This window comes from Pseudogymnoascus verrucosus (assembly GCF_001662655.1).
Source record: "Pseudogymnoascus verrucosus strain UAMH 10579 unplaced genomic scaffold scaffold_26, whole genome shotgun sequence".
Classification (NCBI taxonomy): Eukaryota; Fungi; Ascomycota; class Leotiomycetes; order Thelebolales; family Thelebolaceae; genus Pseudogymnoascus; species Pseudogymnoascus verrucosus.
This window is the reverse complement of record NW_017263677.1, coordinates 186,655-214,184: the sequence shown is the minus strand read 5'-3', so window position 1 is coordinate 214,184 and position 27,530 is coordinate 186,655. Positions and strand designations below refer to the sequence as shown.

The following is a 27,530-nucleotide window of genomic DNA, read 5'->3' as shown; positions in this document are numbered from 1 at the left end:
ATTTTTCCGTTGCACATGGCGGCGCTTATTTGATATTCCAGAATCAATTTGCTAAGCGCTACCGCGAACCTTAATCCAAGCGAATGTGGGGTGGGTCGGTATTGCGCACAAGACCCCACCAACGTTTTGGTTGGAGAACGAAGTTGACAGCTCAGCCTCCCGCAACGCCCAACGAGACGTCTGAAATATACATATACATGGAATGAAACATATATGGCCTCGCATATAATAAATATACCAGCTTACTCAAGTGCGCCCAATACTCGCTAGCATGGCGTCCAACCCCACCGCTACGTTGAGCAAACTACTCGGCTCAGCAACTATCGAGGACCATGAGGAGATTCTGAGAGCCGCCAATGCTGTTCTCAAGAAGTCGAAAACAGACCAGGATGCGCTGCGTACTCGCGTTATTGCACTCCTCAAGCTAGACCGTTACGCGGATGCTCTCCGCGCCCTCGACGATGGGGGCGACGCTCTCAGCGAAAGCTGCCACGTTGAGAAGTCGTACGCCCTTTACAAAACAGGCCAGCTCGAGGCTGCACAGAAGATTTTCGGCGAGGTGACATCGGTGTCTCGAGGCCTACGACATGTTGCTGCGCAGGTTGCATATCGCGCCGAGAACTTCGAGGAGGCGGGGGAGATATACAAGCAGTTAAGCGTCCAGGACGCCGCGCTCGAGGATGAGGAGAATGACCTTAGAATCAATACGCTTGCGGTGGATGCACAACTTGAGTGGCAGGGTAATGGGGACAAAGTGGAGAAGAGCAGGAGGAAACCCTCGAGGGAGGACTTTGAAGCGTTTGAGACGGCGTACAATGCTGCTTGCGGATGTGTCGCGAGGGGCGACCTAGGCTCAGGCTCCGTGCTACTGAAGAGGGCGAGAGATCTGTGCGAGTCTTTGGATGAATTAACGGATGAGGAGAAGAAGGCCGAAATTCTGCCTATTATGGTGCAGCAGGCGTACGTGTTCACGAAATTGGGCAAGTCGCATGAAGCGGAGACGATACAAAAAATGATCGATACATCAGAGTAAGTGGCTGGCTTCAGGTTGAGGAAGATATTCTAACCTTGCTACAGGATTCCAGAAGCCCCCACACGACTGGTTGCACAGAATAATACCTTTGCATGCCAAAAGCAGGAAAATCCTTATCTCACAGAGCGCCTATTCGAAGCCATGCCGACAGTGCCAGATACCGAGAAGCTCTTCCAATATCAAGCAAGCATAATTGAGAGAAATAGATATGCTATTGATTTACAATCTCTTAAGTATGACGGAGTTATAAGGTCGACAAGCAAGGCCATCTCGAAGGTCCCGGCGCCCACGACCTCTCCATATGTCAATGGCCTCTCCTCTGTTAATGCAGCCGCGCATACAAAGTGCCAAAACGACAAAGCAAGCATTAAGACACTCCTTTCCCTACTACAGAAAAGACCAAACGACGTCGGCTTGGTCTTGACCATTATCCAGCTTTACGTGCTCGCTCAAAATCCTGGTCCTGCAATCGCACTTCTTGAGTCTTTCTTCAAGCGTCTTGAAGAATCAGCGACGCTAGCAGCCCTAAATGTTCGCTATTCTCCTGGTCTTGTGGCCCTTATTGTATCTCTGTATCGCTTGCAGGGACGCAAAGGGCCCATGAAGGTGCAACTTGGCAAGGCTGCCTCGTACTGGTCTAGCAAGTCAACGCAATCCGACGAATTGCTTAAAGCAGCAGGGCTATCCCTCCTCGAATCTTCCAACCCTGAGGACCTGAAAGCTGCAGCTGATTTCTTTGGCTCCCTCCGAAAGCAAGACCCCAATGACCGCATCGCTCTCGCCGGCTATGTCGCCTCAGTTGCAACTACGGATCTCTCCCTCGTCTCTGCCGACCTCGCAAAGTTGTCCCCTGTTGATCGCCTTATTGGCTCAGTGGACTCAGCAGCTCTCGAAAATGCTGGCATTGCTTCCCTCCCTGTGACAATGGCTACTGCCAGCAAGAAGCGCTCCGCACCTACTGAAGAAAAGCCACCGAAGAAGCGTTTCAGGAAGAGCCAATTGCCGAAAGACTATGTTGAGGGCAAGGAGATGGATCCGGAGCGATGGCTGCCGTTGAAGGACCGAAGTAGTTACCGGCCGAAGGGGAAGAAGGGGAAGAAGAAGGCGGCGGATGCGACACAGGGTGGTGTAGTCAGAGAAGAGGAATCCGTGGAATTAGTTGGGGGGGCCGGAGTAGTCAAGGTACAAACCTCAGCTAACAAGGCTGGCAAGAAGAAGAAAGGGAAGAAGTGAATAGTCGCGGGCTGCCTCATAGAAGGATATCGGGCATCTACATGGCTGTATTTTATAAATATTATCTGACAGTTCATCACTTTCACGTTTAACCTGTGCTAAAGCCTTCGTCGATAATCCACGGGTTGTAAGTCTGCAAAAAGTAGGTTTGTCTGTATTATATTATACAACATGATCATCCATACATATATATCATACATCCACGCATCGCCGGCCTTATACACTCTTGGTATCTCCTACAGCTTCCGTACCCTCCGTAAACGGTTGGTCTATCATTGGGCTTTTCTTCCCGACCAACACCTTCAGCGCATCCGGGTCACTCCACTTCCAGTTCCCCATCTGCATCTCCAATTCCTCTGTGGCCTCCAGATCCATAAGGCTCTTTCGCATATATGCAATCACCTTGGCCAACCCCTTGACATCCACATCCTCCCGACCCTTCCACACATTCCTCCACACAGCACTGGCAAGTGCTGCATCCCCCCTAACCAGGCCCTCGTCGTATGCGAAAAGGATGCCACGCCACTGGGTGAACAGGTCCTTGAGGTACTTGTTTCGCGTGCCGCGCGCCTCCATGTTGTGCGAGACGACCATGCGGTGCTCGGCGTCGTAGAAGAAGTGGTCGATGAGATGTTGTTGGTAGATGGAAGAGGTGGAGGCGGGGAAGCAGCGGAGGCGCACGGTGAGGAGGTACATGTGAAGCATGGTCACTTGAGACCAGGTGCTGAAGGTGGGCGGGAGGCCGAGTTCTACAGGCGCATGTTAGAGACTGGGCAGGTCAGGAGGTGATGGGAGGGGTTACCAGTGTGCCACCAGCCAGCGCCTTGGCCCAAATCCTCCCCATCAGCCGTCTTGGGCATTTCTTCATCTTCCATGGCGGCTTCCGGGATCGAATAGTCGGCCTTGGCAGCACATTGGCGGTAGAGCACTTCTGCTACGCCGTATGCTGAGTATGTCCCGGCTGTTTTCGAAAGTGCTGCAAGTCCATCGGCCGCGAGTTTGGAGGTCTGCCCGCTTTCGCTTTCCGTGGTCGGGCTGGCGCTTGAGCTTGATCCCGTTAACGGGTCAGTGGGTTTGAGAGAGGAAGCGGCAGGTTTATCCGAATTTGGAGGGTTGGCTCGTGAATATCGTGTTGTCGTGAAACTCCGAGAAACTCTTGCAATCTGGGGCGTTTGTCGGGACTGATGCAGCAGTTAGTTAATGACTTTGAAAGCGACAAAGTGAAGGATTTACAAATTGAGCTTGTCTCTGGAGCGTCCGTAGACATGCTATGCACCCTTTAGATGCCATGATGAGCGCCAGTTATACACTCCTTTCGAAAGCTGGATTATTTATTTGCTCTATCCGCGTATCACCGCATCGATTTATCGATCTGGCGTACAGGGGTTTATGCGCCACGGTTCAACATTAATCCGTGGTGTTCTGTAAGTGGGGCCCGAACCATCAGATAGAGTTGAACGAAACGTTGTTTCTTGTTCAGCCAAATCTCAATACCTGTACAAACCATTGTTGTATCGCTCATCATATTATCAAGATTAAGATATTATTTGTAGGCGGATTTTTATATTTAGCTGCTGTTCCATTGGTAACGTGGAATAGAATCTACCAATTGCTACTCCATTTTTATTTCCCGTAATCTTTATAATCTTACACAGTCTCCATAAAATCATCGAAAGTAGTTTCTTCGCATTAGAATCAAGGAACATCTTACGGGAATGGTTTCTAACCCGTACTCGACCATGCACGCTCCCCTCTGTCTCTCAATTCGATGGCCCCATGATCTCGAAGTCCTCAACCCAGATCCGAATCTCACCACTGTTTGCGTAATCGTTTGAGGCCGAGAACAATTCCCCGGATCTATTATGGCTTTCCAGGCTCTCTCTGACCGGCTTCACGGCATCGTTTTGGAATGCAACAAGCTGGGAAATATCGCCTCCAACAGGCCTAATTTCTGCAAGAAATATCTCGGAAGCTCGCTTGTTGGCCAACTCACGCTCAGCATATGCCCCAACCGGCTTGCAGGTTTGAGTGAGCATCATTTCGGGCTTTGCTTCAGAGCATTTGGAGTCAAGAGACAGCTGATGCACGTCGGCCGCCAAAATATGGCCAGAGTTGTCGGAAGGTTCAACTTCTGCCTCTTCTTCGAATAGGGCATCGATTCCGTCCCCGCCAGGTTCCCTGGAGCTACCACTTTTGTGATCGTCGGATTTTTCATTAACATTCTGATTATTGTCCGTGTCGTGCTCTGTCTCTTTGTTCTGTTCTTCCTCGCCATTCTGATTAGTCCCCATGACTTGTTCTGCTGCGCGAGCCTGGTCTGCCTCCATGGGTTGTTCTGGCTCGCCATTCTGGTCTATCTCCATGCTTTGTTCTGCCTCTTCGCTCTCATCCGATTCAATGTTTTGTTCGGACGCTCCGTTCTCGCTGGCCTCATCATCATCATCTGAACCCATAGTAGTTCGAACCCTCTTGGTTATTGACTTGAAAATAATATATAGTTTGGGCTCTAATTTGGGCTTGACTTTTTCATGCGCAAACTCCAAATCTCCGATATACTGGGCCTGTACCGCTACATCGACACATTCGACTATGTTCTCTTCGGAGTCGATGTAGGCCCTGCCGTGGAACAGTCCTGTCTCCTTCGAATACCATTGTGTTATCTGAGGTCTAAACATTGCTGGGCCCCAACGAGTTCGTCTGATCTCTTCTTCTGCAAATTCATTCGCATCGTCTCTATCAAAAAACTGTTTTATAGTGATAGCCAGAGATTTTTCTTCATCTTTAATTTCCGATCGTTGCACCGAAAAGATGTTCACCATTTCTTTGTCTTGGAGGTGGCGAGGCTTTATCACCTGCGTAGGCTTGTTGTCATATTCGAAGGTTGCCATTCTATCAGCTCCAGTTGCTTTGATATCAGAAGCACGGTCCCAGTGATTCGAAGGTTCAGTCAACTTTGGCTGGCGTATTAGAATAGTGTCTGACTCGTCGTCATCAGGATCTTCTTCCGAGACTTCGCTTTCACTGTCGCCGTCATCTCTCAAGTGGTGCATTCTGTCGTCAACTATTTTTGCGGCTGCAGCTTGTTGGAAATGGCCCAGAGAACCGTTGGATTCGCGCAACCGCGCCATAACCCCCCCGCATCGACCCTTATCGCTCTGGGAGTTGGATTTGCTGGGTCTAGTAGAGTCACCCTCCTTGAAGTCAATGTCTTCATACCCAAAACGGGCTTGACCTTGTGGTCTCCCTCCACCATGGGGCATCATCCTCTGCTCTTTTTCATATTTTTTCTCTCGCTTTTCTCGGTATTCTTTCTATCGTCAATATTAGCACTTGAAGAAACGTGACTGACAGAATAACTTACCACCTGTCCCTCTATAGTGGACCTGAATTCATATTCACTCATATATCTGCCTTGTTCTGCGTTATCCCTGTGGAGTTTGACCTCGAATCTTTTCTTTGCCTTTTCAGCCAGGCGCATTTCGTCTTTCTCACGTCTCTTCGCCTCATTGTCGCTCGGGCTCTTTTCTCCAAATGGCGTAAGCTCCTTTGGTTGCTTGATAGGTTTACGGCCCAAGAAGCACTGAGTCTCCGAGGCATATTTCTTTGGAGAGACTGTAATAGCGCTCGCCGGGTTTGGTCCATTCCTCGCATTCATGGGCATGGCAGGAATTCGCACATTTAAGACTTGAACCACGGCTGCCTTTAGCTGTCCCTGAACTTCCTCTATCAGGGTCGAGGTAAGCGTCTGGAATGAATCAACAAGATCCTCCTTCAATTCGGTTCTTTCACGTGCTCGTGCCTGGGCTAAAGCTTCGTCGTGCCTCTTTTGGTCTGCTGATATTATCTCCTTGTGGTGTTCGATTACTATGCTGGCAACTTTTGTCTCAGTATTTGCTTTTATCGACCCCCTCCAGCCTGCCTTCGCTCGAAGGGAAATATTATCGGAGCCAGGTATCCCTTTTATTGTTCCGGCGATATTGGATGCTCTCTTCTCTATATTTGGTATGGAATCGATCTTTGGTGGAGATGTTGGCGTCAAAGGCTGGCGTGGGATATCTCCCCTGAGGTGAACTGCTACACTCCTACCCGTTGGTGCATAGGTTTCATCTGGACTCTCAATGACAACCCACTCCGGGACGAAAAGCCCTCCGTCGTCGTCAACTGGAGGCTCAGGTATCTCCATGTCTTCCGCTGTGGCCCTTCCGCCCTCTTCCTCTCGTCCGCCTTGGCCCTTTCTGGCTGGCTTCAAGCTTATAGCAGCCTGTTTAGAAGCTTCAAGTTTTTCCTTTAGGTTTTCGGCATCTTGCTGTCGCTTGCGCTCGGCCGCAGCTTCCTTTTCTAAAACGGCAGCTTCTCGCTCGCTTTGCTCTTGCCTTTTCCTCCGTAGAAGCTCTTCCGCGTTGCGTTTTTGCTCATCGTGTCGTTTCTTTTCTTCTTCCTCTCGAGTCTTCTGGATTGCCTCTCGTTCCTCTTGAGTCTTGGCTTTCTTCGATGCTCTTTCGGCCCTTTCAGCCTCTTTCCGCGCCTTTTCGCGCTCAGCATTTTCTTTCTGTATAGTTTCCAATTCTTGGGCCAGACCCTCCCTGTACCTCCTTCTGACTTCTGCTTCCCGTTTGCGCGTTTCTTCTTTGTGTATGTCTGCCTGGATTCGCGCCCGGGCTGCTTCGTTGATGGGTTCCTCGAATAGGGCATCTGTATCCTTGGCCTTGGCTGCCATATCCTGTTTCTCCTGGATTTTAGCATAAGCTTCAGATTGCTCCCGTATTTTCTCCGAGGCGGCGTCTTCGTCCTTCTTTGACCTTTTTAGCGCGGGTTTGTTCTTCCGGGTTTGGTTGTGAGCGTCATTTTTTCGATCTGGTGGATCGTCAAGACCAGAGGTTAAGCTGCGAACCCCCCGGCGTCCTTGGGCGAAGTTTATTGTAGGCGCTGGGGTCTGATAAGCTGTAGCTGTGTTGCCCCTTGTTTCGCTGTTGGTGATAAGACTTTCAGGTTGCCTAATTCCCTTCTCGTCGTCATCAATTATAAATGGCCCAGTCCGTTTCACAACAGGAAGTTTTGAGATATTTGTGTCATTAGCGATGCTAGTTTCACTCCGAGGCTGTAAATCAGTCCGTGATATTGTGTCTGGTCGTGCCTGCATTGGTGAAGGTGGAAGAAACCTTTGAGGAGAAGGCTGGAATCCTTGAGCAGAAGGTTGGAATCCTTGGGTCAGATTTTGAGGCCCTCGAGGTGAAGGTATGAATCCTTGAGGGGGGGGTTGAAATCCTTGAAGGGGAGGTTGAGAGCCGTAGCCCGAAGCCCCAGCTCCGGATGCAGCATACTGTGCGGGGCGCTGGTGAGGTACAGGCGAAGGCGGCACGCTCTGGTGTCGTGTGATTTTGAAGTCGATGTTTCCACGGACACCTGCGTGTCCCTGTGGTGGTGCAACACTGGAGGCACGTGAACCTTGTAGGTTCTGTGGCTGGAAAAGCTGGTTTGAGATATTCTGGTTTGGGCGAAAAGGCTGGACCAAGGATTTTTTGCCGTCAGGTTGTCGAAGATCCGATTCAGCGTACGAAGGTGGCCTTGGAGGTGAGATATGGTTTCCTTGTGGAGCAGGTTGATGAGGACTGGCAAAATTTCCCTGTGTTTGGTTTGCCTGGGCAGATATTGAGGGGTGACGAGGATGGAAGTCCATCGTATTTGGCTGGGTGCTTGTTTGATGATATGGCCTAATCATATCAGCAAATCGAGAGGTCGGTGATTGTGTCAGTAAACTTACATAGACTGCACCCGGTTCGACTGTGGGATATTTGGCCCATACTGTGCTTGTTCGTGGAGGAGATTTGCGGGAGCCAGTATATGTCGCGAAGGGTGACCATTGATGTTTACATTGATCCTCGGGTGAATCTCCTCTTGCCTGCCATATGGATGTGAAGCTTCGAGGGTATTTCGAGGGCGTTTCACTGGGTAAGTCTGGCTGTCGAAGATTTGGCTCCCAGGTCTTTTGGGTTTGAATGGAACGTCGAATTCGCGGATCCAGCTCTCGTCTTCCGGCCCTTCTTGATATTCGTTACTCGGCCTCGTAGATAAAACTCTCTGGGCATACCCACCTTCGACGTATGGCATTTTGAGTGATTATTGAGAAATATATCTTGGCTGAGGTTGTGATGAAGCCGTAATGGCGATAAACATAGACTGCCCACAGGGGTCCAGAATTTGAAGTTGCATGAAGGTAACTGAAGAATAATGAAGAGTGTCAGCAACTGCTTGATAGAGTTCACTTGAGGACTTGATCAAGTAGAAGTAAGAGTTTGGAAGAAGAAGGGTGCAGTTCTGTCAAAACACGTTTATTTACCTTGTTTGGGCGAGGTTACCGTGGCCCAGTATAGATGTTGGTAGGAAACTGAGACTTCGAGGGAAAGAAGGATTTGGTGGAAAATAAGACTTTTGGGAGGAGAAAGAAGGATGTGGTAAGAAAATAAGGCCTTGAGGAAAGAAAGGCGGCTTCGGTGAGAACCGTAAGGCTTTGACGAGAAAAGGTGGCTTTGACAAGAACAACAAGGTGAGGATGGGACGGCAATAGCAAGATGGTCACAATAGCATGAAAGGGAGTTGGAAATAATATAGTTATGGCCTTCAATATGGAGCGCTCTTCTGGGATAAATATTTGCTCTATAAACCATAAATATCTAAACGGTTTTTTTTTATTACAAGCTTTATCGTTCTCATATCGGCCTTTATGTTATTTCTCTCTTTTATAAGAAATGAATCTCGGTACGAATGAAATCAGAGATATCTTCACTTAAATGTCAGATATGTGATGTTATGCAGTTCTATAGTTACTCATTTCCCGATGGTATCACGTTTGCTATAGACTCTATTTTCTGTAGTGTTCTGAAAGAGACTCGGTATGTATCGCGGCTATCATAGACTATATTCTCTGGGGATGGTCGCAGAGTGGCGGTTATAGGCGACCCAACTCATGGTCTTTAGTATTGATTTCGCGTGCGCCGGACTCTGTTACTATAGAGATTCAGCAAGGACACTATACTAGACAACATAATCCAGAGTCTTCAGTCTCCTTGCAATGTGGCATCTCGCAGAAAATATTTTAAAGCTAAAAGAAGAAGCTGTAAAAGAAGACTGTCCGCATTTGTAAGATCTAGGATCAATAGAAATGGCTTCTGGAAACGTAAGATTCTAAATCTTACAATAATTAATAAATATATTGATAAATTGGTTCAAGCTCATCAAAGTCTATGGCGCCTTTGTACTTATCCCAATGAATCTGCTACAATTCGGTAGCAAATAGAAATGTAAATATCTGATCGTGTTTGATAATAGCTAGTCTGAGATATAAGCGACTTTAGTGCCACAATGACAACGACAGAGCGCGGTATCAAGGCCCTCATCACTCGGACTATCAGTAACTCGAGTATTGTTTCGATTGCATTTATATTGTAGTGCTTATACTAGTGCATAATAGTTTATGTGCAATGTGTTGTCATTATCAGGTGAGTTACCCCTTAGTTACCCCCTGGTTTTGAGGAACCCGCGATAAAATGAGCTAGTAATATATGATATCACGATTTTTTACCATATATTCGGAAAAATACCACAACAAGCAAAGAAAGAGTTACAAAGATATTCGATATTACAAGAAAATATATATCAATATGCCGCACAGTATCCAGAAAGTCTTTTTGACCGGCGCAAATGGCTTCGTCGCCTGCCATATTTTGTCCGATTTGATCAAGGTTGGCACAGCATGTCTTTGTTACAAATCAAGAAAATACTAACGGCAAATACTTTGCAGGCAGGATATCTAGTAACCGCGACCGTGAGATCAAAGACCAAATCCCAAGAGATGCTAGATGCCCATCCGGAGTGGAAAGATATTGTCAGATTTGTATATGTATCAGACTTCACCGTCCCAGGTGCATTCGACGAGGCAATCAAACAGGAGGGAGGCAAATTGAATTATATTATTCACACCGCATCCCCTATTACCTTTGATGTTGAGGACATTCAGAAGGAGATCATTGATCCTGCTGTTCAGGGGTAAGTGTAGTGTCCTAGTTTGTATATGTCGATTAATTTAACACTGGACAGCACAACGTCACTTTTGAAGAGCGTGCATGAGTATGGGGGACCGCAGGTCAAACGGGTCGTGTTGCTTAGCAGTATTGCTGCGATCGTGAACCCCATGGAGGATACAAGTATAACAGGAGACCCATATAGCGAGAAAGATTGGGACCCAGTAACCCAGTCCCAACACCTCATATTTTCCGATGCTAATCAAGAGCCAGGTCACTGCGGAAATGGCTGTTGAGCAGAAAAACCCCCTCTTTGGATATTGTGCGGCCAAGACGCTGGCTGAGAAGGCGGCTTGGACGTTCCTCGAGGACAACAAGACTAGCTTCGATATGACAGTCATCAATCCAGACGTTGTCATCGGGCCGATGCTCCATAGTTTGCCCACGCCCGAGAGAATAAATGAGACGAATAGGATTACCATATACAATTTCTTGGACGGAACCACTACAGGAGTTGAAGCCTGGGGACTCCCCTTTTATCACTTTGTATGACTGAGAGACTCTCCTCCGTTGGTGTCTCTTGGAACCTAGCGCTGACATATGGCAGGTCGATGTACGAGACGTTTCCCGAGCGCATGTTCTATCTCTGGACAGCCTCACAACATCTAATCAGCGCGTGGCGTTAGTCCATGGTCTTATAACTCCCCAGCTCGTGGTAAACATCATCCGAAAGAACTTTCCGGAGCTGAAAAGCAAGGTGCCTGAAGGAAACCCCAGCAAAATCGTGCCAGACGGCATTGAATTGTCTCGCTGGAACAATGAAAAGAGCTACCAGGTGTTTGAAAAGAATTGGACTTACAGGGACCTAGGGACCAGCGTGGTCGACACCGTGAACAACATTTTGAAACTCGAAAAGGTATGGCAGAAATAAGCTACCAATAAATCACTTGGGTTGCCTCATAATCGCCTTTTGAGTGCATCTGTGACATGTAATATCATATTCATTCGCTAAGCGCCTGACACATTCGCCCCTTAATTTACTATTTCCCATTCTTCGTCCTGGCCCTGAAGCTCTTCAGCGGGTCATGCTTCTTCGCCTTCGAGCCAAACGCGCCTCTTCCCTTGGCTTTGTTCGCCGCTCTCGCCTTGCGAATACGGTTCTCGCTCTCCTTCCTGATCCCGACAAAGCCTAACTCTCCCGTGATTGCCTTCTGCCCGCCGCTTGGCATTAAATAGCTGGGCACGTGCTTCATGTGCCCCTGAACCTTTGCAGCACGTAACTCTCCGTCGTGTCGCAGGTGGTGCAGATCTTCTGGGTTCTCCTCGAAATGCCTCTTTAGTTTGTCACTCTTCATCAACTCCTGTCTCAGCTCGCGCGTCCGAGCTTCACGCACAGCGATACGAGTAACGGCACGTAGTGCGTCGCCCATTCGGTACCGGAATGCCTCAACCTGCTTCATGTCGAAGTTGTACGGCTTTACTTCCTTGCCTTTCTTGGTCTGGTGACGGATGATCTTCGCGAGCACTTCGTCATCGTGCTTGCACGACTCAACTGATGTGGGCTTGTGTTTGCGGTATTGATTTGCTGGAATGACGAAAGAAAGCGCCATGCCGGATTGCCCAGCACGGCCAGTACGACCAACGCGGTGGGTATATGATTTTGAGGTTGTTGGGAGGTCGAAATTTAACACACAGGCGACGTTCTTGAAGTCAATTCCACGGGAGACACCATATTCCTTGTCACGTTTCGCTTGCTTGCGCTTCTTCTTTGCCGGCTTCTCTTCTTTCACAACCTCCTCGCTCTCTGCAATATCGACTTCCATCTCATCATCGCCAGCAGCCTTCTTAGGCTCCTCAGGGGTGGCTTCTTCAACCTCTTGGACTCTTGGTGCATCCTCTTCATCGCCGATAATTTCGTACTCGTCGCTTGCAATAATAATATCATAAACATTCTTGTTAAACTCCTCCACGACGTGAATACGAGAGTTGACTGGGAGCTCGGAGTTGAGAATACAACTCTTGATGCCGAATTGTTCGAGGAAAAGCTTCAACCGGTAACAGCGGTCAATGTCTTGAACGAAAACAATGCATTTGCCCTTAATAAGCTTGAGCTTGAAGATAACGTAGATAAGGAGGAATTTTTCGTCTTCTGCGCATCTGGGAATTGTTAGTAACGGTTTGCCAGTTGGATTGTATGCCAAGCTTACTTCACGACATATTGGCTAATCTCCTCGCCCTCGTCATTCTGCTCGTCCAATTTCAATACCGCGGGGTCCCGACAAAACAGGCCCTTAAGAGTATCAACTTCGCTTGTCAGTGTCGCGCTCATCAATATCGTTTGGACTCCTTTGCGCATGGTTTTGGCGACATTCTGCAAATCCTCGTCGTACCCGTATGAAAGAACAAGGTCCGCCTCGTCAATAACCAAGTGAGTCAGGTTATCCAGAGAGAGAGCAGATGTGTTGATGTTTAATGCTGCGCGGGCAGGTGTCGCGACAACGATATCGGGAGCATCTGCGAGGAGCGATCTTTGAACGGCATCGGAGACCTTTTGTGTGAGGTTGATAGCTCTAACATCCTTCGCACAGAACGACGTGAACAACTCCACAGCCTTGAAGACTTGGTCGGCAAGCTCGCGAGTTGGGACAAGAATGAGGGCGGCCGTGCAAGGCTTGGTAGATGTCTAATACTGTTAGTGAGAATAAAAGACGAATTGGCAGTCAATCAACACACTTCTTTTTGCTTGAGGATAGCATGTAAGATTGGGAGAAGATAAGCAGCAGTCTTTCCTGATCCTGTCTTCGCTCTGGCAAGTACGTCCCGTCCCTTTATTGCCAGAGGTATAGCTTTCTTCTGAACCAGGGTAGGTGCTTTGAAGTTCTGTTTGGCGATAGCTTGGAGGAGTCGCGCATCGAGGCCAAGGTCTGCAAATGAGTTGCTTTCTAGAGTCTTGGTCTCTTCTACAGGTGCGGGCACATCGTTGCCGTCGAGCTTGCGTTTCATTGTTGCGGTAGTGTTGAGTTTGGTCGTCAATAAATGAGAAGCCCTTCCTTCTCTTTGGAGGGAAAGATACGAATGTAGAGTAGTTATCTGGAACTTTTTTCTTTCGGAGGTGGCAGAATATTTCACCGACACCCACCCCCACATTTTCGGAGAAGAAGGTTAAAACGTCCACAACCAAAAGTGTCCACGTTTTAACCGCATTATTGCCCACACTCAATCACATGGGATGTACTAAGGCTGCAAGGCACACATGCGTTTTGTGAACCGCGAGGCTCCAGCCCCCGTGAAATGGAAACATTGAGGGGAAAATACAATTCCAGCCTCTTGCATACTGTCCAACATTATATATTTGCTCTCTGTTGCACAGTTCTCGCTCTTTTACCCTTTTGCAGCGTTTTGTGTCATTTCGCGGCTGTGTGGGCCATCATCCTCCGTCTACCTGCTAAGCGTGTGCCTGTCTCGTCGGCGCCGTCTCCGAGACTCTAGCTCCACTCGATACGACTCGACGGGACGGACCTGAGAGACAAGGCCATGAGTCTCCCGACGCCAGGCACACCGTCGTCGAGATATGATACCACGCCTATAAAAGCATCTGAGATAATCAATTTTATAAAGACTCTATCTGAACGCTTTGGTCTTCAACTCCCGATACCTCGAGATGGGGAGTCACCAGTCTCAAGGCGCTCTGCCCTTCGAGACTATGATGCCAAGATCGGCGATGAGATAGTTTGGCTTATTACCTTCCTTTCCCGCCGAAAGAATCATGCTCTTCAAGGCGCCTTACAAACCTTTACGGCCGAGGCGGATACTCTCCGGGTTAGCCACGGTTGGGTTTACAAGCCGAATGGAGATCGTGATGTTATCCCCATTGTTGGCGATGCTCCCCTCCGAGACGGCTCCGGCAGAGATCAAAGACTACAATTGAGAGGGTGCCTATTGCTTAGGCTGAAAGAAGCCCGAGAAAGTAAAGATTTTTGTAGTAGTGATAATGTTGAACCCAAGTCTACTCGTGTTAGAGAAGTATCTCTCCAGACGGAACTAGATAGCTCTCCAATTCCTTTGAACTTGGGCCAACGTCCAGTTAAGAGGACATCCGGTGAATTTTCTGCCCCAGACATAGCTGCAGAGTTTAAGAAACCAAGAACACCTGCTTTGTTAGGTTCGCCAGATTTAACGAAGACTGCTGACTCTGTCGCTACAACCTCTTCCAAACAGGACAGTGCGCTACAGACGGTGGCACCTTCCACAAACTCTACGTCGTCAACGCTTTTCCCTGGGTATTCTCTCAATCCTTATCATGAACAGACCTCCAGGACAGTCAGCGCGAACACGAGCTTTAGCTCCATTGCTTCTGGTGTTTTTACTGGGAGGTCCATTCCAGGCACAGGGACAACCACTCAGGCTTCTTCATTCAACACGTCCTTTCAGTCAATCGCGCCACCAATTCAAAGAATAAAGGCTATGTCAGATGAGCTTCACAGCTCCCAATACGGGAGCATGGATGATGATGACTTCATCGAAATTATCAATGAGGACTTACAAGAAAACTCGGGGGTTGACATCAGTATGTCCGACGTTTCCGTAGGTCCTATCATCCAGGGAGACTTGTCACAGCGACTACAACAGGTATTTCGTAAGTCAGACTTCATTATTTCCATCAATCAAGAGGGTGCTTCATCGCCGGTAGAACACCTCCTGGTTTCTGAACTCAGCTGGACATGAGACAGAGATTCCAAACTTTCTAGCTGCACTTTCAAGGCACGCCCCGAACCTGATGTAGTTCACTTCGATTCCAAACGCTATATCTATGAAGTCGCTCCCAGCTGCAACTTGTGACTAATGTCATTTCAGCTGAACTACCCCAATGGTTGACAGAGGCACCTCTGTGCGTGCGCTACGAAATCACAAGAGTTTTCCTTCACGCTGAAGTTTCCATGGATGGCCTTCCAGTTCGCGATATCCGCACACTTCTTGACTACAATGCTCTCTGGCAATTTCTCAAGGACTTACCGCAACTCCGAGGGAAACCATTACCAGAGAAATGCGCGCCTAAGGTCTGGGCATCCAGTCTGGAAAAGTGGTCTGTTGGCAACTTTGAAGGCGTGGTGATGTCAGCGTCACTGAAGTTTGCCTCCTCAAAGACAGGCCCCTTCTTCAAGGTCCAGCTCAAACCCCTAGCCACGGCTCTTACCCATCGCTTCGGAAGAAGATTTGGCAACGATCGATTTCTGGAGATGACCTTGCCCAACCTTACCAAATTTCGACCACCTGGCAGCACGGAAGACGATTTGGAGATGAGGCGGAAAGAAATTAGCCATTGGATAAGAGGCTATGGCCACCAGTTCATGGGTATTGAGTGGCGCGCATTTGGCCTGAAGGACGCCAGATCGAAGAAGATCAATAACATCGAACTGAAGAAGGCCTCTGATGATGCGGAGAATAATGCGACCCACCAAGTTTTTTTCTTTGCTGTCGATGGCACAGGATTTCAGACGGGCCCAACACCACCTGCCACAAACGATGATCCCAAGCACCACACAAAGTTTGCCGTAAAAGGGCTGTTACATTGGCTGATTCCATTCCATCTGGAAAAAAATCAGAAGCAGCCGTACCTTAAGCTTTTCTCGAGAATATCACTTGGTAAGTGAGACTCTATTTCAATGGTTCCTTTCATTAGTCTCTATACAAACGAATCATTCCGTCGGGTCCTTTTTCAATGGTTCTATTTATTGGCATCTGTACTAATGAATCATTTTGCCATGCCCTGTGCCATTGGTTCCTTTTCTTAGTCTCTATAAAATTACTAACTGCTCTCACAGGTTTGAGCAAAACATATGCAACTGTTTCACTGAAAGCCACGGAGATATCCTTCGTCCGCTATGATTATTGTTCAGAAAGCGGCGAAGTAATGAACGATGGCTGCGGCCAGATCTCTCGCAAATTGGCCCACAATATCGCTCAGAAGCTCAACTTGGATTATACGCCAAGTGCGTTTCAGGCTCGAATAGGCGGCGCAAAAGGAATGTGGATAGTTGATGTGAAAGATTTCGGTGACAAGACGAACATTAAAATCTATCCCTCTCAGGTGAAATGGGATAATAGTAGCTTTTTCACCGACCCTTGCCATAGAATATTCGAAGTTCTCCGTTGGTCGAAGCCAGTCCGCTCAGCGACACTGAATTTGCAGTTTCTTCCGATTCTTGAAGACAGAGGTAGAAGCAATGGAAAGGGAATGCGCGAGGCTTTGTCCCGGATGTTGGAAAATGGCCTGACTTATGAGATGGGACGACAGCGTGCGGCAATGGATAACCCACTGTCTTTCCGCAAATGGGTCCGCGAGACCGACCCTGGGATAACTGATAGAATCAAACTCGGTCAGGTTGCCTACTGGGCTGGGTTACCGAAATCGCAGGGAGAAAAGATAAACTTGCTACTTGACGCTGGATTCAATCCGAAGGAACAGTCTTTTGTAAGAGACCTAGCCAGAAAGGCAAACGTTGCGAGGGGCGAGATTCTAAAAACCAAACTAAACATCTCGGTTGGGCGGTCAGCGTACTTACCGATGGTCGTCGACTTCACCGGCACTCTGGGCCCGAGAGAAGTTCATATAGGGTTTTCGACGGCTTTCAAAGATGAAGCAACTGGTTTTTGTGATACCATCTTATCGGATATGGATATCCTCGTGGCGCGATCTCCAGCCCACTACACCTCAGATATCCAAAAAGTCAGAGCCGTGTTCAAGCCTCAACTGTCTGCCCTCAAGGACGTTATCGTTTTCTCGACACAAGGGGATTCTCCGCTCGCTGGGGAGCTCTCTGGTGGGGATTATGACGGCGACATTGCTTGGGTTTGTTGGCAAACAGAGATCGTGAGCGAATTTGAGAACGCAAAAATGCCGGTCTGTAGCGACATGGTTAAAGAGGGGTACATCACAAAAAACAGCACGACCTACGCGGAGCTTGCCTGGAAGAATCCCAAGAACACAATCGATGAGTTTCTAGCAAACAGTTTCGACTTTAACCTCAAGCAAAATATGCTTGGGATCTGTACTAATTTCAAAGAAAAGCTTTGCTATACAAAAGGGAGTGTTGCATGTGAGGAGGCAGTCTTTTTGAGCACACTTCTAAGTTCCCTCGTTGATCAAGCAAAGCAAGGATATTCCTTTACCGAGAGCGACTGGGAGAGGGCGAAGGCAGAAAAGATTCGAGTACTGGTGAGGGAACCAAATTACAAGCGGCCTGCTTTTGATGGAAACCCAAGAGGAGAAATACACTTAATCGACCATTTGAAATTCAGGGTTGCCCAGAAAACTATAGATGATACTTTGGCAGATCTACACAATAACCTGCCAATTCCTCAATATTGGGACGACGATGTTGTTCAACTAGCTAAGTTTGCAAGGAAGGAAGCCCAGACTTCAGATGAGTGGGCGTCGGTTCTCAGGGGGCTCGACGCGGACATCGAGCCTATTCGAAAACTGTGGATAAAGTACTTTCGTTCCACCAGTGACGACGAGGAATCGAAAAACATATTCTCGACAGCCATTGACGACGTCTACCCTCAGTGGTGCGAGATCAAGCCTGCCATGGATACGGCCTTCACCAGATCTTTAACGATGCCATATCTCGCCAACGCCGAGCTATCTACCTGGGAACTTCTGAAAGCATCTATTCTTTTCAGCACCCAACACAGACGCTATGTGAGCAAGATGGTCTGGTGGTTGGCCGGAAAGCAGCTGGCTCATCTGAAGGCTATGTCCAAGGGCCCTGTATCAGTTATACCGGCCATGTACGCCATGCTGAAGCCAGATAATACCTACGTGAAGTTAGCGCAGGTGGAAGATGAGCACCATCCCAGGTTTTGGGAGGTCAAAGACGAAGCGGTGGTTGATGAAGATGAAGAGTTGGATTATGAAGATTAGGTGTCTGCCGTGTTGCTTGGCAAGAACGTTGCTGTTGCTGCATTCGTTGTGGTCTAGACTGAAGAGGGGGTTGAGGGCGGATATCGTGGAACGAATTTTCTTATTACGACTTTCTTTTGATGTTTTGGTATTCGTGTCAAGGTCGAGCGATGCCAGTCACTTAAACATATATACCCTGTCTTTACTGCGGAGGCAAACTGCTGCTGAAGGATTTTGTCAATATTTCATTTTCTGTGATCAGCACGGATACGTTACGAGAGATCAGAATATGAAACACATGATTTGTGCATCGCAGCTATTATTGACATGCATGTGTATTCGCTGTGTGGATTGTATTATAATTGACCAGTATCATGAAGCCGCATGTATCCCGTCCACCACGTGAAGGCAGAACGATTACCCCCAATATATGGAAAGAACGATTACCAAACACGCCTCAATCGCAGCTTCCTCGACATTTTCAAGTTATACATATGGAAGGAACGATTACCAAGCAATCCTTAATCGCAGCTTCCTTGAAGTTTTCAAGTTTATAGATATGGCAAGAACGATTACCAAGCCATCCTCAGTCGCCGCTTCCTCGGAATTCTCAAGATATAAATATGGAAAGAACGATTACCAAGCAAGCTTCAGTCGCAGCTTCCTCGCAATTTCGATGCTATAGATATGGAAAGAACGATAACAAAGCAAGTCTCAATCGCACCTTGCTCGGGATATGCAGGCCGTATATATGGAAAGAACGATTACCTGGCGAATCTGCAGTCGTAGCTTCCTCAGGAACGTTTAACTTCTAGATATGGGAGCATGTTAAGCCACTTACTTGGGGATAATAGTGGATAGTTGCAGCAATGTAACGGTTGAGAGGTCATGTGAAAACAGCGCTTCTTGATGACGAGCCTTTTATTCTCTCTATGTCTCTGTCTAGTCTAATTGTGTATCCAACCCATCTATTCTTCTAATTCCCCAAAAGGCAGAGTAGTAACCCGCTGCAACCATTAAATCATACAACCATACGTCTCTGTCTACACCCTTACAATCTCGATCTGTACTGTGCGTTCTTCTTCTCAAGGCCCTCAGCCTCCGCAACGGGCTGTCCATCATCACCGGAGTGCTTCTTGTAGCCAGGGGTATCAGCCTTCTTCGGCGCCGAGATATATCCACCCTTCTCGTTATCCAAGTTCGTGACCTCACCCCTCTCATTCCTCTTAATGCCCAACTCCATCAACTTCGCGAACACGGCCGCGAAGTCCTTGAAGAACAGCTCCTTATCCGCACCGTACTTCTTCACCCACGGCTCAAATCCCTTATCAGCCAACAACGCCATATCACTCGGCAACATCATCAGCTCCGTCTCGGTATCCTCATCCGTATACCCAAACTGCTTGACACCGCTTGCCAGCGTCCTCGGCTCCCACTCCAGCGTCGACAGCAGCTTAAAGTACTGGTTCGAGAACCTCGTCGGGTTGTTAACCCACTTCCCCTCGAACCCCGAACGATCCCCATGGCACCTCCCAAGCGTATGCGCACCGCTCAGCGCCACAATCTCCTGATCATTAAACCCCATCCTGTAGAAGATGTTCCTCAAATGATCGCTTCCCTGCGCCGCATCCGGCAGCCTGCCGCGGATCTCCTTGATCTTGCTATCGTCGACGTAATCGGTACGCCCTCCCTGCCACGCGATCTCAGGACCACCAGCCTCCTCGAGCGCCACCTTGCCGGCGAGTGTCCACAGGTCGGCGTAGGTGATCCATGGGTGTGCGGCCTTGACGGGCTCGAGGAGGACGCGGGCGTGTTGGAGGCCGGCGTTCGCGGGGTCGCCGCCTTCGATCTCGTAGCGCATGCCGGCGCCGTTGGAGCCACCGGTGTCGGTGCGGATGTCGTAGGTTCCGGACGAGTGCCTGTGGTTTGTGTTAGTGGATGGGTTTGTGGGAGGGTGCTGCTGCGTAGGAAAGCTGCTTACCATGCGAGGCGGACGAGGACTGGGCCTGCAGAGCCATCATCGTATTCTGGCTGGTTGAGGAGGGCCTTGATGTCCTTGCGGACGGCCGCGAAATCTCCCTTGGGGCTCATAGCTGCGTTTGTGGTGTTTTGTTTTAGTTGAATCTTCTATCCCAAGCACGATATTTCAAAGCGAGTTCGCTGGTGGACACCTGTCAAGCGAAAATATACGGATTACAGTCTGGAGAAAGAGTCTGGGGAAAGGATATATATCAGGAGAAAAATAGTGGCAAGACGGGCCTCAACTATAAGCCAATATGCATCACGGCGTTCACAATCCTCTCCGCCGTGCTCACATTGGACCGAGGTATTCCGAGCACATCTGGACCCTCAACCACGCCGCAACCCGTTCCCATTGGCCTCCGACTGCCATTTATCGGGACGTTGTGGAGCTCGATGATGATTTCGTGGTGTGATAAGAGCCTCTTTTTTTTGGTGCTCGGGACGGGGCCGAGGCACGCCGGATGGTCTGGCCGGGGACGCTGATTGGATAGGAGATGTTATCGGCGGCGTGACGGTGGGTGAGGCTAGCTGGGGACAAGGCTGAACCCAGCCCTTTATCACATGCTGGCTGGTTTGTTGGACTTGGGCTCGTGATGACGGGATTTTCTTGGTGCTGGTATGGGTTTGTTTACGAACGTGAAACTCGGAATGCAAGTACTGTAGACATAGAGCTAACTTATACTTATTTTCCGACAAGAGCTGATGTTTGATTATTTATATATTGACTATATAATTTCTAGAGCAGACAGTAACGCACTCTTGGCAAATACCAAATATACCGCCACCGAGGGTGACTGTTGACCTGCCGTGTAAAAATTACGTATTATTAGACATTTATTCGTGATGATTCATAACTCCATATCCGCCCGGGTATCGTTAATTCGCCTCCTATTCCCTCCATAACTCCCAATCGCGCAGCGACGCCTTTTCAGCGATTCGTTATCGCATTCGTCGCCAGAATATTTATCCGCCTCAAGTAGGTAGACATTGAATGCGCGACCATCTCGCCGAAAACCACAGATCTCAGCTGTTCATCGGAAACGAGACGAGCTTGAATAACATCCCCGCCGCCACTTTGCCTCGATTTGTAGTCCAGCTTTCGAGGCACGGCGCGGAGTAGAATGAGTTTACCGCCGTTACTCAATGTTGCATTTGGCACTCTCCATATCGGTGAAGCTCCGTCAGGGGCGCTCGTAGAGCGGCTTGGAAGAGGCGGGCGGTAGTCGTTAACGGCGAGCGTGCTTGAACTTGCGGCTTTGCTATTCTTGAGAATAGACTTAGGCATTGGTTTTTGTTCTGATCTTGACCGAGAACTCGCGACCATGGGGGCTGGCGTGAGGTATAAGTCGAGCAGCGACCGCACATAAGCTATGCTAGCTCTGGATACCGGGTCGCCTTCGTTAATGAAGCTGAGGAAGAGGCTCTTCCGTAACTCCGGGGTTTGCGGTTTTTGGAGTGGTAATAGAGATATCGGAGGCGATCCAAATGTGATACAGTGGATTCGTTTGAAGAAGCCAGCTAGAGCTCGGAGTTCGGAGTCTGCTCCTCGACTCGACGAGAGCATGTGGCTGTATAGCAGTGCGGCAATCGCTCCGCCTGCGGAGTGGCCGGTTATGAGAAGAGAGCAGCGAGACCGTGAAGGGTCTTCTTGGAGGAGGTGTCGTAGGCGAGCTGCAACAGGCTTGATCATATTGCGAGCAACGTCGAGAAAGCCTGCATGACAGAGGTTTCCAGCATCATCCTGTGGAATGTGTTAGTAGTTGTTGATGAGCTTCAGTGATTAGTCCTTACCAGGAAGCCAGAAGGCGAGGCCGGAGTTTGGTTCATGTTGACAGCCCAATCCATAAACCTGGCGCTGCCTCTGATTGCAAAGACAATCACATCTTGGGCATCTACCGGCACTGACTTTATCACCATAGCCTTGGTTCCCAAGCGGACATTGGGTGGTATGTGTTCATGCCTCTCTTGACCCTTCGGAGTGTGGTACACACGGTCTGAGTACTGGGCCGCTATACAAAGAAGCGGGAGAGTCGACGTGTAACTACTCAATGTTAATATACTGCAAACATGGTTCTTTGAGGATAGCTTACAATTTAACGGGAGTCAAAGACTCCGCAACCATGGAATTTGAGTAAAGCTTCCATTTCGTGAAGACATCCGTTGTTGATATCGCCTTTCCAATACCTTGAGGTCCGCGGTCATCCGCTCTCGTATTGGAAGTTTTCCGTGACGTCGTCAAAGCCCGATCTCGAGTTGCAGGTACTGGCTCTTGACCTTGTTCGGTAACGTTAAGCTCGACCAACTCGTGCTCATCTCTACCAAACTTATCGCTGTCCATCAAAGTGAGAACCGAATCAAATCTCGACGAGATCAAATCAGTAAGCGCTGCTCCTTGGTTCATGTACTGAACGCCTTCTTTCTGCCACTCTGCAACCCCACTATTGAAGAGTTGCGCACCCGGAATGTAATTCGGCAGATCTCCTTGTAGAAAGGACGGGAGATTGGCGACTGAAGCAGAGGCCAGCTTGTTGACCTTGCTAACCTTCCCATTCGACTGAGGTGCCGGAGGCGCAAGTACGTAATTGTTCTGTATCAGAATCGGTTGCTGTTGCGGTTGCATGTACGGCGGTGCCAGCATCCAGCCTGGTGGAGCGAGAGCCGGCGCACCATACTGCTGGTACTGATACTGCTGGCGATGGTCGAGCGCATAGTCCCCATCTCTGTAGCGCCGGCGGTCACAAGTCAAATCATACGATGACTGTGCTCGTTGACCGTATGTTTGCTGCGACTCATACGAGTCCTTCTTCTTTGACTTCCCAAAAAGTCCCATTGTGGAGGTGGTTTGGTGGCGGTGCTTGGCTGTTGCTCAGCCTTGTAGGCGACGATCATTGAAGGGTTCGGTGACAGTATTGAAGAGCACAGAAGCTAGAAGGGGAAAACGAAACCAAGACTAAATATAAGAGGCATTAAGAAGATATAGAACATCGAAAGAGAAACAAAGAGCGCCCGTGATAATGTCGTCAAGGGTTTTGGTAAGGGTTCCTCCCCACATGGGGATTATAAAGTAAACCAAGAGCGGCCTTGCACCGCCTCGATACGATGTACTTTGCCCTGTCCTATCCCAGCCTGGCGGTTGGTCGCCCAAGTCGGCGTCCCCATTGGACATAGGAGCATGGCAGTTTGACGAATCATGGCCCGTAGGTCAACTTTTTCGATATCACAGATGCAGTGTGCTCACCAGGTACTCGAAATCCGAAGGATACTAGTTGCCAGGCACGCGCTGTCTCAAACCGAATGGAAGAAGGGACAAGAAGGAACAAGCCTTCTTCCATCCGGTCGTGTATGGGTCGTCCGATGGGTGACAGAGACCATGAGCACACCATGACAGCATCCCTATGTCTCACATATCTCAATTGCCCTTATGCCAGTGCATACCGCATACTGACGACATGATCGTGGTGAATGTTAGATAGCATTTCTATGGCCATGATTAACTTCCAGCTTATGCATTTGGAATAGCTCTGCATCGGATCGGGAGCCCTGCCTTTGTGTCCGTCCGACCTTGGACGCCCGTTTGTAGGGTTCTCGCGCCGCCCCCGAAAGTTTAAAAACAGAGGCCGTTCAATAAACGGTGTACAATAGATCGCTGCCTTGCGTTCAGGGCTGTGAGGTCTTGCAGGTACAGGCCCATGGCGGTCCAGAGCAAATACGCCAATAAATGAGGCTTATTGATCACTGTAGACTGTGTCTATCATATTTGAGAATCTTCATAGTAGATTGATTATTTCATAAATAAATAAACAGAAGAAAGTGCTTCCCAGCTGGTGGTACGGTACTGTTCCTGTCGTTACCCAAGAGCTGTTCCTGGTACCAGTAACTAATTAGAGCAGTGTGCCCCGCCTTATCGGACCTAGGCCTTGCGATAAGAGATGAAGCGAGGCTTATTGGAAATAGTAGTAACCATCAACCACGTTTCACCGAGACAAAGCGGTAGTACAGCACATACATATTTATAATTAAACAGCCTTTGATTGAAAAATAAGGGACATGGCGAGCAACTTATAGCCCTTGAAAGTGTAATGCCCCAGAGAAGATGGATTTTGTAAGTAGGCCGGTTACGGTTCCCCATGAATGAGTGGAAATTAGATGCTGATTCCATACCGCAGTGGTCGAGACTGATCGCAGGCACTTCGCTCTCGCCATCAACACCGAGCAAGGCTGCCTTTAATGATCCGGTGAAGCGCCTGGCGCGCTTTAGGAGGGAATACAGCCAGTTGTTGGTACGTGGAAGCCGTTGCGACCGAGGGGCGCGGATACTAACAGATACCAGCAAGAATGGCGACACGTTACGAACTTGTCGAAAGACACAGATACAGCCGACACTATCAGAGCATGCCTGCGCAACATCAACAAGTTCCTCAGTGATGAGTCGCGACTGCCCTCTCCTCATCCGTGCCTGTCGTTTTCCGCCCAGAACCAGATATACGTCTCGGCCGCCAAGATAGCGACGGTTTCCTACAACGAAGACATTATCAGGGAGGCTATCACCTTGTTCAGCACACTGATTGAGAGCGAAGAGGAGGACTTCATAGAGAATGAGGCTTTCTCGCAGAGTTTGATGAACCTGCTGGCCCGCATCACTGGGGCGAATAGCATCCGACTGAACTCGGAGACCGAGGTGGATGTGATCGAGCTTGCCTTCGGAATCGCTGCGAAGATACGACTACAGCCGGAAATATTGCCAGCATGGTTCACGACGGGGGATGTATCCTCGGATGATGAAGACAAGGGTCACCATGAGCGATTTACGGGAAAGACGAGCAAAGAGGATTTCCCCCTATTCTACCTTCTGGTAGACTATATCCACCATGAAGGGCGGATAGGAGATTTTGCGCGGACTGGCCTCTTATACATCATTGAGTCGGCGTCTGTCTCTATGCCTTTGGAGCAGTGGCTTGTTGAGAGCGACCTGGCAACATTGATGGCTACAGGGCTTGGCGCCCTTTACAGTCAGTTGAGCCGAAAGCTGGTCATTGACTACCCCGAAGACAGCTTTCCGTTAATTCTGGCTATGTCCGACTTCAGACATCCAAGAGCCACAGCCGATATTGTAAGCTCCGCTTCTACGGATTTCCAGAGCCAAATGGACACGTTTCTCTCACATCTTGTGTTCTGGCAAGATGTCCTTGATCACTGCAAGTCTGTCGAGGTGAGGCAGACTTTGCTTGAGCATTTCCAAGTTATTTTTCTTCAGCAGTTATTGTAAGTGCGGCACCCTGTTTCCGGAAATTCTGCTAATTATTCCCAGATACCCATCTCTTCTAGAGTCTTCGGATGCAGACGGCGGGTCATCAGTGGCCGTCCTCACGTACCTCCGACGAGTTCTCGAATCTGTCGAGCACCCAGACATGATACATCTCATCCTTAATTATTTATTAGCCCTGCCGGATACAACCATGTTAGAATCCATGGCGTCAACGAAATCGCTTGCTAGTGAAGCAAGAAAGCGCAAGTCGATGAACTTGGCAACTATGGGAACGCAACAATCGACCCCTGATTTATTCAATCTTGTTGATCTTATTATTGGTAGCTTGCGTTCAAAGAGCGTCCAAACTATAACTGTGACTCTACAGCTATTTTCGGTCATTTTACGGCGTCACCACCGGTACGCCGTATCAACCTTGCTCAGGACAACCCGAGTGGTGACAGATGGACCCCAAAAGTTGATTGGGGCTCACCAGATGGAGTTAACATATATTCTCAACCTAGCCAACGATATTAGTGTGCAAGAGGGATTTGATGAAATCTATGATGGCCATATTAAGGATGCAACTAACCTCCTTGAGAGCCACCCCTGTTCGCACGAGCTTATTGTGCCGGTAGGGATCAGCAAACCTCCAGCAAAGCACTCAACCATCCCAGGAACCCCGCAGGATGTCCATCTCCATACCCTAAGACCGGACGATCCGATCCTCAAGACTCTTCTGTCTATTCTGTCAACCTTTTTCACCAACTCAGTGGAAACAAACCTCGCCCTAACCGAAGCTCTCATCGACCTAGCAATATGCGGATACATGAACATCGAAGGCTGGCTCCTTCCCGACCCAAGCAAATACACCTACCCAACACCCCCCCAGCAACCTGCGCCCTCCAAGCCCGTCAAGCCAGGCTCCCAAGCAGCCATCGAACTCTCGCAAATCGAAACTCTCCGCGAAGCCCGCCGGCGCCCAACCCTCTCAACTGCAGCAACCCCGCCCCTCCTACTCACCCTCCGCGCCCTCGTCACCCAAACAACCACCTACCGCAGCGCCATCCCCCGCTTCGACGACCTCCTCCACGCTCGCCGCCAAGCCTTCAAACTCGATGCTGAATCTCCTCCACCTCCCCCACCTCGCCGCACCGACGCCCGCGGAAACCGTAAAAGCTCCGAGTCGGACCGCTCCTCTAGCCCGCCTGCTCAGCGCCGCACGCCCCCGGCAAGCACGTCTCGCACGCGCCGCCTCGGTGCCAGCGCTGCCATCGACTCCCTCGCCTCGCGCATATTCCCTGAGCTGGCATCGCGCTCGTCGTCGCCTCTAGCAAGGGGCCGGACGTCGCGCGAGCAGAAGCGCAGTGGACATGGGACGCCGGGCGGGGGGCGCGTGGTGTCGAATTCGCCGCTGAGGGCGTCAGAGACGGCTGGGGCTGGGTCGATGCTCGATGAGGATGGAGTTGCGTGGGAGTCAATGGGGAGTGCGAGTCAGTCTGCTGCGTATGCGCATATTGATCGGGGTATTTTGACGCGGAGGGTGGGGATGGCGAAGATTGTGGTTGGAGAGGCAGGTGGGAGGAGGGTGGTGGATACTGCGAGCATTGCGCCGAGTACACCGGCGGGAAGTACGGTTGGAGATGGAGAAGGGGACGAGGAGGGGAGCGTGATCACTGCGCGGACGGATGAGACGGGAACGGAGACGGAGACAGACCGTGAGGAGGAGGTTGTAGAGAAGATGGTCAGTGTGAGCCATGTTTTAACCAACATTATTGTGCTGCAAGAGTTTATTCTCGAGTTGGCAGCGCTGGTACAGGTGCGAGCGGCCATGTTTGGAGAGGTTAAGTTTACATAGAAGCAAATTCGATACCATATTTAACAATTTAACGCAAATAATATCATATTTCTATGTTTAGCACTATCTATTCATTGCCGCCGATATGTCTGAGGGACTCCATAGCTCAATACAGCTATTTAAATTAATTAAGCTCTCATTTTGGTCCCATTTTCAATAGATGGCCCATCGACTACAGCTTCAGGTAATTGAACTCCTTTAATTGGATTATGGTTGCT

General features: G+C 49.3%; 9 protein-coding genes across 9 annotated transcripts; 4 read left to right on the top strand and 5 right to left on the bottom strand.

Annotated features, from left to right (window-relative positions):
• Nucleotides 1-29: 29 nt before the first annotated feature.
• On the top strand, nt 30-2,449 carry SRP72 (Signal recognition particle core component). Its single transcript, XM_018276186.2, has 2 exons — nt 30-1,029; nt 1,078-2,449. The coding sequence occupies exons 1-2, from the start codon at nt 272-274 to the stop codon at nt 2,264-2,266; spliced, it is 1,947 nt and encodes a 648-aa protein (XP_018129817.1). The 5' UTR covers nt 30-271; the 3' UTR covers nt 2,267-2,449.
• On the bottom strand, nt 2,398-3,607 carry CBP3 (Protein cbp3, mitochondrial). The gene is made up of 3 exons (XM_018276185.2): nt 3,500-3,607; nt 3,069-3,447; nt 2,398-3,015 (listed from the first exon to the last, which is right to left on the bottom strand). Exons 1-3 carry the CDS (start codon nt 3,554-3,556, stop codon nt 2,483-2,485), a joined length of 969 nt encoding a protein of 322 aa, XP_018129816.1. The 5' UTR covers nt 3,557-3,607; the 3' UTR covers nt 2,398-2,482.
• A 419-nt stretch (nt 3,608-4,026) lies between these two features.
• VE01_06744 (uncharacterized protein) lies at nt 4,027-8,374 on the bottom strand (the record flags this gene model as incomplete). Its single annotated transcript, XM_018276184.1, has 3 exons — nt 4,027-5,577; nt 5,628-7,977; nt 8,028-8,374. 3 exons carry the CDS (start codon nt 8,372-8,374, stop codon nt 4,027-4,029), a joined length of 4,248 nt encoding a protein of 1,415 aa, XP_018129815.1.
• A 1,550-nt stretch (nt 8,375-9,924) lies between these two features.
• VE01_06743 (uncharacterized protein) lies at nt 9,925-11,215 on the top strand (the record flags this gene model as incomplete). Its single annotated transcript, XM_018276183.1, has 5 exons — nt 9,925-10,005; nt 10,065-10,309; nt 10,361-10,508; nt 10,558-10,830; nt 10,892-11,215. The coding sequence occupies 5 exons, from the start codon at nt 9,925-9,927 to the stop codon at nt 11,213-11,215; spliced, it is 1,071 nt and encodes a 356-aa protein (XP_018129814.1).
• Nucleotides 11,216-11,313: 98 nt separating this feature from the next.
• Nucleotides 11,314-13,664, bottom strand: DBP9 (ATP-dependent DNA/RNA helicase). Its single transcript, XM_018276182.2, has 3 exons — nt 13,018-13,664; nt 12,492-12,967; nt 11,314-12,441 (listed from the first exon to the last, which is right to left on the bottom strand). Exons 1-3 carry the CDS (start codon nt 13,429-13,431, stop codon nt 11,325-11,327), a joined length of 2,007 nt encoding a protein of 668 aa, XP_018129813.2. The 5' UTR covers nt 13,432-13,664; the 3' UTR covers nt 11,314-11,324.
• On the top strand, nt 13,570-18,832 carry VE01_06741 (uncharacterized protein). Its single transcript, XM_018276181.2, has 3 exons — nt 13,570-14,920; nt 15,139-15,927; nt 16,107-18,832. Exons 1-3 carry the CDS (start codon nt 13,819-13,821, stop codon nt 18,206-18,208), a joined length of 3,993 nt encoding a protein of 1,330 aa, XP_018129812.1. The 5' UTR covers nt 13,570-13,818; the 3' UTR covers nt 18,209-18,832.
• Nucleotides 18,833-19,100: 268 nt separating this feature from the next.
• Nucleotides 19,101-20,897, bottom strand: VE01_06740 (uncharacterized protein). Its single transcript, XM_018276180.2, has 2 exons — nt 20,169-20,897; nt 19,101-20,106 (listed from the first exon to the last, which is right to left on the bottom strand). Exons 1-2 carry the CDS (start codon nt 20,276-20,278, stop codon nt 19,239-19,241), a joined length of 978 nt encoding a protein of 325 aa, XP_018129811.1. The 5' UTR covers nt 20,279-20,897; the 3' UTR covers nt 19,101-19,238.
• VE01_06739 (uncharacterized protein) lies at nt 20,898-24,029 on the bottom strand. Its single transcript, XM_018276179.2, has 4 exons — nt 23,754-24,029; nt 22,300-23,687; nt 22,001-22,250; nt 20,898-21,950 (listed from the first exon to the last, which is right to left on the bottom strand). Exons 2-4 carry the CDS (start codon nt 23,037-23,039, stop codon nt 21,138-21,140), a joined length of 1,803 nt encoding a protein of 600 aa, XP_018129709.1. The 5' UTR covers nt 23,040-23,687; nt 23,754-24,029; the 3' UTR covers nt 20,898-21,137.
• On the top strand, nt 24,011-27,406 carry VE01_06738 (uncharacterized protein). The gene is made up of 5 exons (XM_018276178.2): nt 24,011-24,033; nt 24,164-24,311; nt 24,376-24,489; nt 24,540-25,471; nt 25,518-27,406. The coding sequence occupies exons 2-5, from the start codon at nt 24,303-24,305 to the stop codon at nt 27,310-27,312; spliced, it is 2,850 nt and encodes a 949-aa protein (XP_018129710.1). The 5' UTR covers nt 24,011-24,033; nt 24,164-24,302; the 3' UTR covers nt 27,313-27,406.
• The last annotated feature ends 124 nt before the right edge of the window (nt 27,407-27,530 follow it).